The sequence below is a fragment of the Anolis sagrei genome, chromosome 3 (assembly GCF_037176765.1).
Source record: "Anolis sagrei isolate rAnoSag1 chromosome 3, rAnoSag1.mat, whole genome shotgun sequence".
NCBI lineage: Eukaryota > Metazoa > Chordata > Lepidosauria > Squamata > Dactyloidae > Anolis > Anolis sagrei.
The window spans coordinates 5227929-5242907 of record NC_090023.1 but is presented as its reverse complement, the minus strand read 5'-3'; the positions used below and the strand labels follow the sequence as shown (position 1 = coordinate 5242907).

General features: G+C 45.7%; 2 protein-coding genes across 2 annotated transcripts in view; both read left to right on the top strand.

Moving 5' to 3' along the window:
* Positions 1 to 3744, top strand: part of XRRA1 (X-ray radiation resistance associated 1) — a 51402-nt gene extending 47658 nt beyond the window's left edge. The window contains exons 17-18 of the mRNA XM_060767160.2: positions 161 to 266; positions 2893 to 3744. Of these exons, the coding sequence (XP_060623143.2) occupies positions 161 to 266; positions 2893 to 3179 (393 nt within the window). The 3' untranslated portion in view covers positions 3180 to 3744. The remainder of the gene's footprint in view (positions 1 to 160; positions 267 to 2892) is intronic.
* A 2633-nt stretch (positions 3745 to 6377) lies between these two features.
* Positions 6378 to 11453, top strand: LOC132772322 (zinc finger protein 420-like). Its single transcript, XM_067466440.1, has 2 exons — positions 6378 to 6473; positions 9329 to 11453. The coding sequence occupies exon 2, from the start codon at positions 9800 to 9802 to the stop codon at positions 11333 to 11335; it is 1536 nt and encodes a 511-aa protein (XP_067322541.1). The 5' UTR covers positions 6378 to 6473; positions 9329 to 9799; the 3' UTR covers positions 11336 to 11453.
* Positions 11454 to 14979: the final 3526 nt, after the last annotated feature.

Below are 14979 nucleotides of genomic sequence, written 5' to 3'. Positions count from 1 at the left end.
TGAGAGGCCTCCAAGAGACCTGATTATCCACCACCCTACTTAGATGCATCTTAGTAGTAGCCAAGTGTCTATTTAGTTGAAGCAAAATGGGGAAGGCATTCCAAAGTCTCCAGCTCTCAAAAGGACTCTTTCTCACTGTTCTAATCCGTGTTGCTTCTAGAAATTGCGAACCATGCCCAAAAAGGCCCAAAAGACCAGGGCACAGCAGCTGGAAGAAATCCTCTTGGAGATGAGGAAGCCCACAAACATTGTGCACGTGCCCTTAGGTATGTATGTACTCAAAGATGGATCCTATCTTAGTGCAGAGAACCAAGTGGGACTGTGGTTTGCAGGGTCAGAGAGAGGAGATTGCAATAATAATAATAATAATAATAATAATAATAATAATAATAATATAAAACTTTATTTATACCCTGCCACCATCTCCCCAAGGGGACTCAGGGCGGCTTGCATGAGGCCAGCCCAGCAGTACAACAATAAAATATTAAAATAAAATACAAGAAACATTATAAATAAACAGGAGACTCAAACTGATACATGTTTTATTGATATTGATTGTTTTACCTGGTTTTATATTTAATTAACTGTTTTTATCATATTTTATGTTTTTGATGCTGATTGTACACCGTTCTGAGTCTCCTGCGGGCTGAGAGGCGCAATATATAATGTATTAAATAAATAAATAAACACTCAGTTCTTGTGGGTTTTTTCGGGCTATATGGCCATGTTCTAGAGGCATTTCTCCTGACGTTTCGCCTGCATCTATGGCAAGCATCCTCAAAGGTGAGCTCCCTCTGAGGAAGCTTGCCATAGATGCAGGCGAAACGTCAGGAGAAATGCCTCTAGAACATGGCCATATAGCCCGAAAAAACCCACAAGAACTGAGTGATTCCGGCCATGAAAGCCTTCGACAATACAATAAATAAACACATCAGACAATATAAAATCACAATATTTGAACATGGAGAATTAATCATAGTGGGCTGGGCCAGTTGCAAGGATTAAAAGTTTAAAAACACTGGGTGAGGGAGCAACATAATATTTATTTATTATTTATTTATTTAAAAGTTTTGTATACTGACCTTCTCACCTCTCTTGAAGGACTCAGACCGGTTTCTAACCATAATATCACATACAGTCAATAAAACATCATAATACATATTACAGTAAGACATTAAAACAGCAATTACAATCAATAACTATAATGGTTAGTCGTCACACTAAAATCGTTGCTCATCATCCTCCATCCATATCTCAGGGTGTTGGCTCACTCGTCGAATGCCTGTCTCCATAACCAAGTCTTCACCTGTTTCCTAAATGTCAGGATAGACGGGGCTGTTCTGATCTCCAGTGGGAGAGAGTTCCAGAGTTGAGGGGCCACCACCGAGAAGGCCCTGTCCCTCGTCCCCACCAGATGCGCTTGCGAGGCCGGTGGGACCGAGAGCAGGGCCTCTCCAGACGATCTTAATAATCTTGATGGTTCATAGGGGAGAATACGTTCGGTGAGGTAAACAGGGCTGGAGTCGTTTAGGGCTTTATAGGTCAACACCAGCACTTTGAATTGTGTTCGGAAGCTAATTGGCAGCCAGTAGAGCTGGTGTAACAGTGGAGTGGTGTGCTCCCTGTACACAGCACCCGTTAGTAGTCTGGCTGCCAAACGTTGGACTAGCTGCAGCTTCCGGGCAGTCTTCAGAGGCAACCCCACGTAGAGAGCGTTGCAGTAGTCTAAATGGGATTTAACCAAAGCATGGACCACCATGGCCAAGTCAGACTTCCCAAGGTATGGGCGCAGCTGGCGCACAAGTTTTAATTGTGCAAAAGCTCCCCTGACCATCGCCAAAACCTAATGTATCTGGACAGGGGGTCCGAGGGATGAAGTAGGGTGTAATTGCACTAACAATAAAGTAAAATAAAGTGCTTCCGAGGGCATTTATGCAGGGATTGGTCAGGTCAGCAGATTATTGTTCATTCATTCATTGAAAGCACACTGGAACAGCCAAGTTTTCAGGCTCTGAGAGAGGCTCAAGATGATCGGGTGCAGCTGCTCTCGCTGATGACATCAGATGACTAACGGTTCCAGTGGTGTCAATAGATGACCCCAGTTATGCTCTCTTCCAGTGTTGTGAAACAATAACTCTCCTGCTGTTTAGGACTTCAGCTTCCAGCATTCCTGGTCATTGGACAAACTGGCTTGCGCTTCTGGGAGTTGGAGTCCCAAACACCTGGAGGACCACACATTTGACACCTATGGCCCAAACATGCTGCCTGGCCTACATTACCAGCTGCACATAATTATTGCTCCTCCAAACTGTATTCTAAAATCCATACAGTTATACTCCACCGGGTATGACCCAAACATGCTGGCTGACCTACATTACCAGCTGCGCATAATTATTGCTTCTCCAAACTGTATTCTAAAACCCATAGTTATACCACACCGGGTACGGCCCAAACATGCTGGCTGACCTACAGTACCAGCTGCACATAATTATTGCTTCTCCAAATTGTATACTAAAATCCATACAGTTATACCCCACCAGGTATGGCCCAAACATGCTAGCTGACCTACATTACCAGCTGCACATAATTATTGCTTCTCCTAACAGTATTCTAAAATCCATACAGTTATACCCCACCAGGTATGGCCCAAACATGCTGGCTGACCTACATTACCAGCTGCACATAATTATTGCTTCTCCAAATTGTATTCTAAAATCCATACAGTTATACCCCACCGGGTATGGCCCAAACATGCTGGCTGACCTACATTACCAACTGCACATAATAATTAACATCATAAGGTTTTTCTTTAATGCACACTTGATCCTGCTATGACTTACTGTAACAAAAACCTATTTGACTTTTGAGCTGACGATTCCGTTCTTTCTCTAGTGTGTATTCTGGAGCACAGGAAAGAAAACTGGCTCGAATATCGGAAGGCCGTACAGCTGCTGAAGGAATTCCGCGAAGATTACAAAGCCGCGGTGGCCATCTGCAACAAAGAGAAGGCCAAGCCGGTCAGTAAGAAGAGTGTTGTTGCAGCCAAGACGGACCAAGGCCAGGTGCTCAGTGGTCTTCCTGAGGTCAAAGGGAGCAGCAGGCCACAGGCACCAGAACCTCCGCCCAAAGATGAGGAGCCCATTGTAGACACCGAAGAGCCTCCCATTCTAAAAAACTAGGAACACTTACTGGGTGAAGAGATGCTGGATCTTCCAGAACCTCATGTGATACACAGGGTATATGCCTCTCGAGTTCTTACATGGTTGTTTGGGAGCCAAAGGCTGAGCATAGTTTCACCCCACTAGCGCATTTTCCTCCTTAAATCCATGAAGCAACCCCAAGATGAAATAAACAGCCACGCCAGTGCTGGACTTCTGGTTTTGTGTAATGGCTGTCTTATGGCATTCGCTTTGCCCTCATAGAAGATAAACATTTGCAGGATCTGAAGGCAGAAGCCGGACTGAGAAGCATTAATCATTGATCTGGGAAGTAGACGATGCCATCAGCTGAGACACAATGACTGGCATCTGGGACTTATTTTTCTCAAGCCACATTTTCAGGGTTGTAGTGTAGAATGGCCGTGCCTTTTTATGGGTTGGGCTGGCGAGAGGTTTCCCTTCAAGGCTACCAAGGTGCAACTTGTCTATTGTACTCCGTTAGGAACACGGGAGACACTTATGGGCCTCTCTTATTTTTCAAAATGTGTCTCTAAATATTTAATTAAAATTTGCATTTTTAAATCACTGTGCGGCAAATATTCTGATGATGATGATGTTGATGATAATAATAACTTTTTTTTATACCCCGCCAACCATCTCCCAAGGGGACTCAGGGCAGCTTACAAGGGTCTGACCTCACAACCTGAGGATGCCTGCCATAGATGCAGGCGAAACATCAGGAGAGAATGGGGAACGCATGGCTCGAGGACAATACGTGTGAAAAAGGATAGATGCCCTCTTAGATACCTGGTTGGCCACTCAGGGAACGGAATCCTAGACTGGGCAGGTCTTTACTCTCGCCCAACCCGATTCTCTTGGCCTTTTACAAGCCAGGAATGAGGCACATCTTTGTGGAAGAAAACCCCCAGGACCTAATGCCTGCCTTTATTATTAGCAGGCCTAAGAAGCAGTTCTTCCTTGAGCAGTATGTGTGAAAAAGATCTTGGAGTCCTCGTGGACAAGTTAAACATGAGCCAGGAATGTGGCAAAAAAAGCCAATGGGATTTTGTCCTGCATCAATAGGAGTCTAGTGTCTGGATCCAGGGAAGTCATGCTCCCCATGCTCTATTCTGCCTTGGTTAGACCACACCTGGAATACTGTATCCAATTCTGGGCACCACAATTCAAGAGAGATATTGACAAGCTGGAATATGTCCAGAGGAGGGTGACTAAAATGATCAAGGGTCTGGAGAACAAGCCCTATGAGGACTGGCTTAAGGAGCTGGGCATATTTAGCCTGAAGAAGAGAAGGCTGAGAGGAGACATGATAGCCATGTATAAATATGTGAGAGGAAGCCACAGGGAGGAGGAGGGAGCAAGCTTGTTTTCTGCTTCCCTGGAGACAGGACTCAATGGAACAATGGCTTCAAACTACAAGAGAGGAGATTCCATCTGAACATGAGGAAGAACTTCCTGACTGTGAGAGCCGTTCAGCAGTGGAACTCTCTGCCCCGGAGTGTGGTGGAGGCTCCTCCTTTGGAAGCTTTTAAACAGAGGCTGGATGGCCATCTGTCAGGGGTGATTTGAATGCAATATTCCTGTTTCTTGGCATAATGGGGGTTGGACTGGATGGCCCAAGAGGTCTCTTCCAACTCTAGGATTCTACAATTCTGTTGCAACATTCACACTAGCTTCAAAGAGACAAGGGTTCTTTCTCCCACCCTGGACATCATTCCACAGAGGGTTCCTCCAGGCAACAACAGCAGATACCCTCACTAATTGACTTTGCAGCTTCATGGGTTACTCAACACCATTCAAGCTTGACCATTGCAACATTCGCACTTGCTTCCAACAGATTTTATTTATTTATTTGTCGTGTCAGAGCAACCAGTCCATTATATATTACATTTCTAACAGAAACAAAGCAAACAGACAGAAAAATACACAACTTGTGAGTTTGGTAGTTGGTTAAATGTCCTTTGACCAGTAGCTGGCCACTTGGAGTGCTTCTGGTGTTGCTGCAAGTAGGTCCTCCATTGTGCATGTGGCAGGGCTCAGGTTGCATTGCAGCAGGTGGTCAGTGGTTTGCTCTTCTCCACACTCGCATGTTGAGGATTCCACTTTGTAGCCCCATTTCTGAAGGTTGGCTCTGCATCTCATGGCGCAGTCTGTTCAGTGCCTTCCAAGTCGCCCAGTCTTATTATTTATTATTTATTTATTTATTTGCTGCATTTATTAACCGCCGCTCTCAGCCCTAGGGCGACTCGCGGCGGTGTACAACATATAAAAAACATACTTCACAATAAACTACAACTACAAAACAACATATCACTAATACATTATCATCTAATTACACTAAAATAATCCGCTTCGTCTTATCATAGAATCATAACCAGTCTCGTACTCTACATTCCGTTCCAGTTGTCATTTCCAGTTACTGTAGCATTTAGTTAAATGCCTTCTCGAATAGCCATGTCTTCAGGCTCTTCCGGAAGGACATAAGGGAGGGCGCCTGTCTGATGTCAACAGGGAGGGTGTTCCACAGCCGGGGGGCCACCACTGAGAAGGCCCTCTCCCTCGTCCCCGCCAAGCGTGCCTGTGAGGCAGGCGGGATCGAGAGAAGGGCCTCCCCAGACGATCTCAAGGTCCTCGTGGGCTCATAGGCCGAGATGCGGTCCGAAAGGTATTTTGGGCCGGAACCGTTTAGGGCCGGAACCGTGTGTGCCCAGGGGGGAGTCTCTCATTTGGTATCAGCCATTGGTTGAGGTGCTGGGTTTGAGCCTGCCACTTTTGGACTCTCGCTTGCTGAGGTGTTCCAGCGAGTGTCTCTGTAGATCTTAGATAGACAGATATCCAACAGATAAAGAGTTCTTTCTCTTTTGATATACACACATATCTCACTTTGTGCCTACCCAGCAGGCCTGGGCCAACTTGGGCCCTCCCTCCAGGTGTTTTGGACTCCAACTCCCACAATTCCTAATTAGGATTTGTGGGAGTTGGAGTCCAAAACACCTGGAGGGAGGGCCCAAGTTGGCCCAGGCCTGCTGGATAGGCTCCCTCATTTAGAAAAGCACCTTCTTCCCAACCCTCTTTCCTCCCTTCTCCCTTTTGTTTACTTTCTTCCTCTTCCGGAAGTGGTTTCAGGCGGACGCTTGAGCGAGCTGACGGACGCCGGCTACGTACACCGGAAATGACGTCAAAGAGTGTCCGTTTTGTTATTCTTTCCCCCCTTCCTCATTGGCCTTCTCTGCCTCAGGAGGAAGAGGACTTCAGGGAGAGGCTTCCTCCAAAGCTCTGAATGGAAAGGGACCCCAGGTAAGGAAGAAGGCAGAGAAGGGACTTCAAGAGGGACTTCCAGGGTTGGATTAGGAAGGAAGGAAAGGCCTGCTGGGTTGCATTCGGGATTGACAATACTATGGAACAATATTTGAAAAATCATAGCATCCTAGAGTTGGGAGAGACCTCCTGGGCCATCCAGTCCAACCCCATTCTGCCAAGAAGCAGGAATATTGCATTCAAATCACCCCTGACAGATGGCCATCCAGCCTCTGTTTAAAAGCTTCCAAAGAAGGAGCCTCCACCACACTCCGGGGCAGAGAGTTCCACTGCTGAACGGCTCTCACAGTCAGGAAGTTCTTCCTCATGTTCAGGTGGGATCTCCTCTCTTGTAGTTTGAAGCCATTGTTCCATTGTGTCCTAGTCTCCAAGGAAGCAGAAAACAAGCTTGCTCCCTCCTCCTCCCTGTGGCTTCCTCTCACATATTTATACATGGCTATCATGTCTCCTCTCAGCCTTCTCTTCTTCAGGCTAAACATGCCCAGTTCCCTAAGCCACTCCTCATAGGGCTTGTTCTCCAGACCCTTGATCATTTTAGTCGCCCTCCTCTGGACACATTCCAGCTTGTCAACATCTCTCTTCAATTGTGGTGCCCAGAATTGGACACAATATTCCAGGTATGGTCTGACCAAAGCGGAATAGAGGGGTAGCATTACTTCCCTAGATCTAGACACTATGCTCCTCCCTGTGACTCCCTCTCACATATTCATACATGGCTATCATATCTCCGGGTTGTTGTAGGTTTTTTCGGGCTGTATGGCCATGGTCTAGAGACATTCTCTCCTGACGTTTTGCCTGCATCTATGGCAAGCATCCTCAGAGGTAGTGAGGTCTGTTGGAACTAGGCAAAAGGGTTTATATATCTGTGGAATGACCAGGGTGGGACAAAAGACTCTTGTCTGCTGGAGCGAGGTGTGAATGTTTCAACTGACCACCTTCATTAGCATTTGATTGCCTGGCAGTGCCTGGATCAATCTTTTGTTGAGAGGTGATTAGATGTCTTTTTTCCCCCTCTCTGTTGTTGTGCTGTTGTGATTTTAGAGTTTTTTAATACTGGTAGCCAGATTTTGTTCATTTTCATGGTCTCTTCCTTTCTGTTGAAATTGTCCACATGCTTCTTGTGGATTTCAATGGCTTCTTTGTGTAGCCTGACATGGTGGTTGTGAGAGTGGTCCAGCATTTCTGTGTTCTCAAATAATATGCTGTGTCCAAGTTGGTTCATCAGGTGCTCTGCTATGGCTGACATCTCTGGCTGAAGCAGCACCCAATCGTGAATCAAGGAACATGAAAGGCACTGCAGACTACTTCAACCAGAGAAATCAGCCATAGCAGAGCACCTGATGAACCAACCTGGACACAGCATATTATTTGAGGACACAGAAATGCTGGACCACACCAACAACCACCATGTCAGACTACACAGAGAAGCCATTGAAAATGAACAAAATCTGGCTACCAGTATTAAAAAACTCTAAAATTGCAACAGCAAAACAACAGAGAGGAAGCAGGCAGGGACATCTAATTACCTCTCAACAAAAGTTTGCTCCAGGCACAATCAGCCCATTGTATGCTAATCAAGGTGGTCAGTTGAAACATTCACACCTAGCTCCAGCAGACAAGAGTCCTTTGTCCCACCCTGGTCATTCCTCTGAGGATGCTTGCCATAGTTGCAGGCGAAACGTCAGGAGAGAATGCCTCTAGACCATGGCCATACAACCAGAGAAATCTCCCTCTACGAACCACCAAGGATCTTAAGATCATCCAGTGAGGCCCTGCTCTCGGTCCCACCGCCATTGCAGTCGCATTTCGTGGGGACAAGAGACAGGGACTTTTCTGTGGTGCCCCTCGGCTGTTTATTTCCATTCCTAATGAGATTAGATCTGCCCCATCCCTCCTGATATTCTGGAAGAAACTCACATCCTGGCTGTGGGATCAAGCGATTGCAGAATAGACTGATTTACTAGTGAAGATAAGTTTTTAGTGGATCACAATGGACTGATTTGAATGACGATTTGAACTGGCAAAATGTTTTAATGTATATTTATTTTAATGTAAGTGAATTGTATTTTATATTATGTTATTATTTCGTGACGGTACTGAAAGGTTGCTTGTTGGAAGTTGTCCTGAGTCCCTCTTTGGAGGTTTAGAAGGATGGGGTAGAAATCATAGAATCATAGAATCAAAGAGTTGGAAGAGACCTCATGGGCCATCCAGTCCAACCCCCTGCCAAGAAACAGGAATATTGCATTCAAATCACCCCTGACAGATGGCCATCCAGCCTCTGCTTAAAAGCTTCCAAAGAAGGAGCCTCCACCACACTCCGGGGCAGAGAGTTCCACTGCTGAACGGCAGTGGAACTAAATAAATAATTCTGGAGGAATTTTTGGATCTGACAGTAGAATGTGGCGGTTTTATGCTGTTGTGCTATTGTTCGGTGTTTATGCTATTTATGTATGAGTTTTATTTTTAATTGCTTTGTATTAGTATTAGTATTTTGCTTTGTATTGTGGTTGTTATTGCATGTATTATGTATTATATTTATTTAAAAGTTTTGTATACCGACCTTCTCACCTCTCTTGAAGGACTCAGACCGGTTTCCAACCATAATATCACAGACAATCAATAAAACATCATAATACATATTACAGTAAAACATTAAAACAGCAATTACAATCAATAATTATAATGGTCAGTCGTCACACTTCATGTCTGCATTTCTTGGTATTTCCATTTTCAACATGACTCATGGGGAAAGAAAGGGGGGGGGGGGTCTGGTATGTAAAGAAGGTTGTAGGGCTTCCTGCCTGATCTTTTGCTTCTTCTTTTTTGACCAGGGAAGTGAGGATTCTTTGGAGACACCCGTGGTGTGATGAGAGACAAAGCGGCGTGGAGTGGACATTGAGGAGTATGGAATCCAAACGTGCAGGAAGGAAACCAATCGTATAGGAAGAAGAAATCCTCTCAAGGGGTTTTTTGTGTGTGTCAGGAGCAAGTTGCTTCTGTTGTGAGAGAATTAGCTGTCTGCAAGGACGTTGCCCAGGGGACGCCTGGATGATTTGATGTTTTTATCATCCTTGTGGGAGGCTTCTCTCATGTCCCCGCATGAGGAGCTGGAGCTGATAGAGGGAGCTCATCCACCTCTCCCTGGATTCGAACCTGCGACCTGTCGGTCTTCAGTCCTGCCGGCACAGGGGTTTAACCCAATGTGCTGATCTTGTGGAACTCTTAACTTCAATTACAAATCATAAAGGGGAAAAGAGAGTCAAGGGTCCATATTGCAATTAAACACACATATCATTGTCGATATGGGTGGGAAAGCATATAAATGCTCTGAATATGGGAAGAGCTTTAGTCGACATGAATATCTGCAGTCACACAAAATAACTCCCTCGGAGGAGAAACCCTACCCATGCCTGGAGTGTGGAAAGAGCTTCGCTCATGCTAAAACCCTACATAAGCACCAGAGAATTCACACCGGGGAGAAACCGTATACATGCCTGTTGTGTGAAAAGAGCTTTGTTCGGAGCGATCATCTCCATAAACACCAGAGAACTCACACTGGGGAGAAACCCTATACGTGTCTGGAGTGCGGAAAGAGCTTTGCCCAGATTGGCATTCTACATTCACATGAAAGAATTCACACTGGGGAGAAACCCTATACGTGCCCGGAGTGTGGGAAGCGCTTTGCTCACAGTGGAAGCTTGCATTCCCATCAAAGAAGTCATACTGGGGAGAAACCCCATAAATGCATGGAGTGCGGAAAGAGTTTCGCCCGGAGTGGAAGTCTACATTTACATAGAAGGACTCACACGGGAGAGAAACCCTTTGTATGCATGGAGTGTGGAATGAGCTTCGCTCGGAATGGAACGCTACATATACATCAAAGGACTCACGATGGGGAGAAACCCCATAAATGCGCGACGTGTGGAAAGAGTTTCACTCTAAGTAGAAGTCTACATTCACACCAGAGAACGCACACTGGGGAGAAACCCTATACGTGCCTGGAGTGTGGGAAGAGCTTCACTCACAGTTCACAACTACATTCTCATCATCGACTTCACACTGGGGAGAAACCCTATAAATGTGTCGAGTGTGGAAAGAGCTTTGCCCGGAGTGAAACTCTGCATTCACACCATAGAACCCACACTGGGGAGAAGCCGTATCCGTGCCTGGAGTGCGGAAGGAGCTTCAGCGAGAAAAGAAATCTACGTTCCCATGTAAGGACTCACACTGGGGAGAAACCCTATACGTGCCTGGAGTGTGGAAAGAGCTTCACTCACATTGGGAGTCTGCGTTCGCATCAGAAAACCCACACTGGGGAGAAACCCTATACGTGCCTGGAGTGTGGGAAGAGCTTCAGCGAGAGTGGGAGTCTACACTCACATCAAAGAATCCATAGTGGAGAGAAACCCTATACGTGCCCGGAGTGTGGAAAGGGTTTCACTCACATTGGAGGTTTACATTCACATCAGAGAACTCACATTGGGGAGAAAACCTATGCGTGCCTAGAGTGTGGGAAGAGTTTCACTCTCATTGGTACTCTACATAAACATCAGAGAACCCACACTGGGGAGAAACCCTACTCATGCCAGGAGTGTGGGAAGAGCTTCAGTGAGAGTGGAACGCTACATACACACCAGAGAACGCACACTGGGGAGAAGCCTTATAAATGCTTGGAGTGTGGGAAGAGCTTCACTCAGAGCTCACACCTGCATAGACATCACAGAATCCACACGCGGGAGAAACCCTATATGTGCATGAAGTGTGGGAAGAGCTTCATGTGGAGTGGTAGCTTATACTCACACCAGAAAAGACACACTGAGGAGAATGGGGGTGTCTGATGCCACAGAAACTCTCTTAAGATGCACAAATAATAATAATAATAATCTATATAAATAAAAATGTAATCATAGAATCATAGAATCAAAGAGTTGGAAGAGACCTCATGGGCCATCCAGTCCAACCCCATTCTGCCAAGAAGCAGGAATATTGCATTCAAATCACCCCTGACAGATGGCCATCCAGCCTCTGCTTAAAAGCTTCCAAAGAAGGAGCCTCCACCACACTCCGGGGCAGAGAGTTCCATTGCTGAACCGCTCTCACAGTCAGGAAGTTCTTCCTCATGTTCAGATGGAATCTCCTCTCTTGTAGTTTGAAGCCATTCCTCCATTGCGTCCTAGTCTCCAGGGAAGCAGAAAACAAGCTTGCTCCCTCCTCCCTGTGGCTTCCTCTCACATAATTATACAATGTTCGTTTGTGGGATTAATATAACTCAAAAAACCATTGGACGAATTGACACCAAATTTGGATAGCATACACCTAAAGTGCTGAGAGTGCCTTGGACTGCGAGAAGATCCAACCAGTCCATCCTCCAGGAAATTAAGCCCGGCTGCTCATTGGAGGGAAGGAGACTAGAGACAAAGTGGAAGTCCTTTGGCCACATCATGAGGAGACAGCAAAGCCTAGAGAAGACAATGATGCTGGGGAAAGTGGAAGGCAAAAGGAAGAGGGGCCGACCAAGGGCAAGATGGATGGATGGCATCCTTGAAGTGACTGGACTGACCTTGAGGGATCTGGGGGTGGTAACGGCCGACAGGGAGCTCTGGCGTGGACTGGTCCATGAGGTCACGAAGAGTCGGAGACGACTGAACGAATGAACAACAACAACACCTAACAACCCAAGGAGTGATCATCACTCCAAAAAAATTTTATTTTGTCATTTGGGAGTTGTAGTTGTTGGGATTTATAGTTCACTTACAATCAACAGCATTCTGAACTCAACCAATAATGGAATTGAACCAAACGTGGCACACAGAACTCCCATAACGAACACAAAACACTAGAAGGGTTTGGTGGGCATTCACCTTGAGTTTGGGAGTTGTAGTTCACCTACATCCAGAGAGCACTGTGGACTCAAACAATGATGGATCTGGACCAAACTTGGCACGAATATTCCATATGCCCAAATATGAACTATGCCCAAATAGGAGGGCGACTAGAATGATCAAGGATCTGGAGAACAAGCCCTATGAGGAGCGGCTTAGGGAATTGGGCATGTTTAGCCTGAAGAAGAGAAGGCTGAGAGGAGATATGATAGCCATGTATAAATATGTGAGAGGAAGCCACAGGGAGGAGGAGGGAGCAAGCTTGTTTTCTGCTTCCTTGGAGAGTAGGACGCAATGGAACAATGGCTTCAAACTACAAGAGAGGAGATTCCATCTGAACATTAGGAAGAACTTCCTGACTGTGGGAGCCGTTCAGCAGTGGAACTCTCTGCCCCGGAGTGTGGTGGAGGCTCCTCCTTTGGAAGCTTTTAAGCAGAGGCTGGAAGGCCATCTGTCAGGGGTGATTTGAATGCAATATTCCTGCTTCTTGGCAGAATGGGGTTGGACTGGATGGCCCATGAGATCTCTTCCAACTCTTTGATTCTATGATTCTATGAACACAGATGGAATTTGGGGAAAATAGACCTTGACATTTGGGAGTTGTAGTTACTGGGATTTATAATTCACTTATAATCAAAGAGCATTCTGAATTCCATGAATGATAGAATCAGGGCAAATTTCCCACACTGAACCCCCATGACCAAGAGAAAGTACTTAAGGCCATTGAGTCCAACTCTCTTCACCAGGGCAAGAAAACGTAATCAAAGCCCTCCTGACAAAGAGCCATCCAGCCATAGATATAGATAGATAATATATGATTCACATGCAGATATAGTATCATAGATTTGAAAGAGACCCCTAAAGAAGGGCAATTATATGTTACATATCCCAGAGTAGGCAAACCCAACACTCCGCATCAACACTGACAAAGGAACAAGAAGAAATACAGTTTACCCACAAGCATAAAGAAATTACATATATTAGTAATCAACACTTTCTCATTACTTTATTTTCCAGATCACCAGACTGGGCCACAGCAACGCCTGGCAGGGAATGGCTAGTAGTAGTAGTAGTAGTAGTAGTAGTAGTAATGTATTGTCGAAGGCTTTCATGGCCGGAATCACTCAGTTCTTGTGGGTTTTTTCGGGCTATATGGCCATGTTCTAGAGGCATTCTCTCCTGACGTTTCGCCTGCATCTATGGCAGGCATCCTCAGAGGTGAGGTCATCACCTCTGAGGATGCTTGCCATAGATGCAGGCGAAACGTCAGGAGAAATGCCTCTAGAACATGGCCATATAGCCCGAAAAACCCCACAAGAACTGAGTAGTAATAATAATAATAATAATAATAATAATAATAATAATAATACTTTATTTATATACCATTCTATCTCCCCGAGGGGGACTCGGGGCGGTTTCCAAGTAACATCACCAAAACATACAAAGTAAACAGCATAACATAAAGTTCACAAAACAATATAAGCATACAATTATCATAATTTATTTATTTATCGTGTCAGGAGCAAAGCAAACAATTGTATTGCATTTTTAAACAAACAAACATACAAAACGCAAAGTTTGCAAGCTTGGTAGTTGATTAAATGTCCTTTGACCAGTATCTGGCCACTTGGAGTGCTTCTGGTGTTGCTGCAAGAAGGTCCTCCCTTGTGCATGTGGCAGGGCTCAGGGTGCATTGCAGCAGGTGGTCAGTGGTTTGCTCTTCTCCACACTCGCATGTCGAGGATTCCACTTTGTGGCCCCATTTCCTAAACATTGGCTCTGCATCTCGTGGTGCCAGAGCGCAGTCTGTTCAGCACCTTCCGAGTCTCCCAGTCTTCTGTGTCCTCAGGAGTGAGTCTCTCATTTGGTATCAGCCATGGATTGAGGTTCTGGTTTTGAGCCTGCCACTTTTGGACTCTCGCTTGCTGAGGTGTTCCAGCGAGTGTCTCTGTAGATCTTAGGTAACTGTTTCTAGATTTAATTCGTTGGCTTGCTGGCTGATACCCAAACAGGGGATGAGCTGGAGATGTCTCTGCCTTGGTCCTTTCACTATTGGCTGCTACTTCCCGGCGGATGTCAGGTGGTGCAATACCGGCTAGACAGTGTAATTTCTCCAGTGGTGTAGGGCGCAGACACCCCGTGATAATGCGGCATGTCTCATCAAGAGCCACATCCACTGTTTTAGCATGGTGAGATGTGTTCCACATTGGGCATGCGTACTCAGCAGCAGAGTAGCACAGCACAAGGGCAGATGTCTTCACTGTATCTGGTTGTGATCCCCAGGTTGTGCCAGTCAGCTTTCGTATGATATTGTTTCTAGCGCCCACTTTTTGCTTGATGTTCAGGCAGTGCTTCTTGTAGCACGGTCCAGAGTGACTCCCAGGTATTTGGGTGCGCTGCAATGCTCCAGTGGGATTCCTTCCCAGGTAATAATCCTCAGAACTCGGGATGCTTGTCTGTTCTTGAGATGAAAGACACATGTCTGTGTTTTAGATGGATTGGGGATCAGCTGGTTTTCCCTGTAATAGGCAGTATTACAGGGGAAAAAGCATAGGTGATTAGGCAGAAAAGTGCTGTAATTCATTGTTGAAATTCCTAAT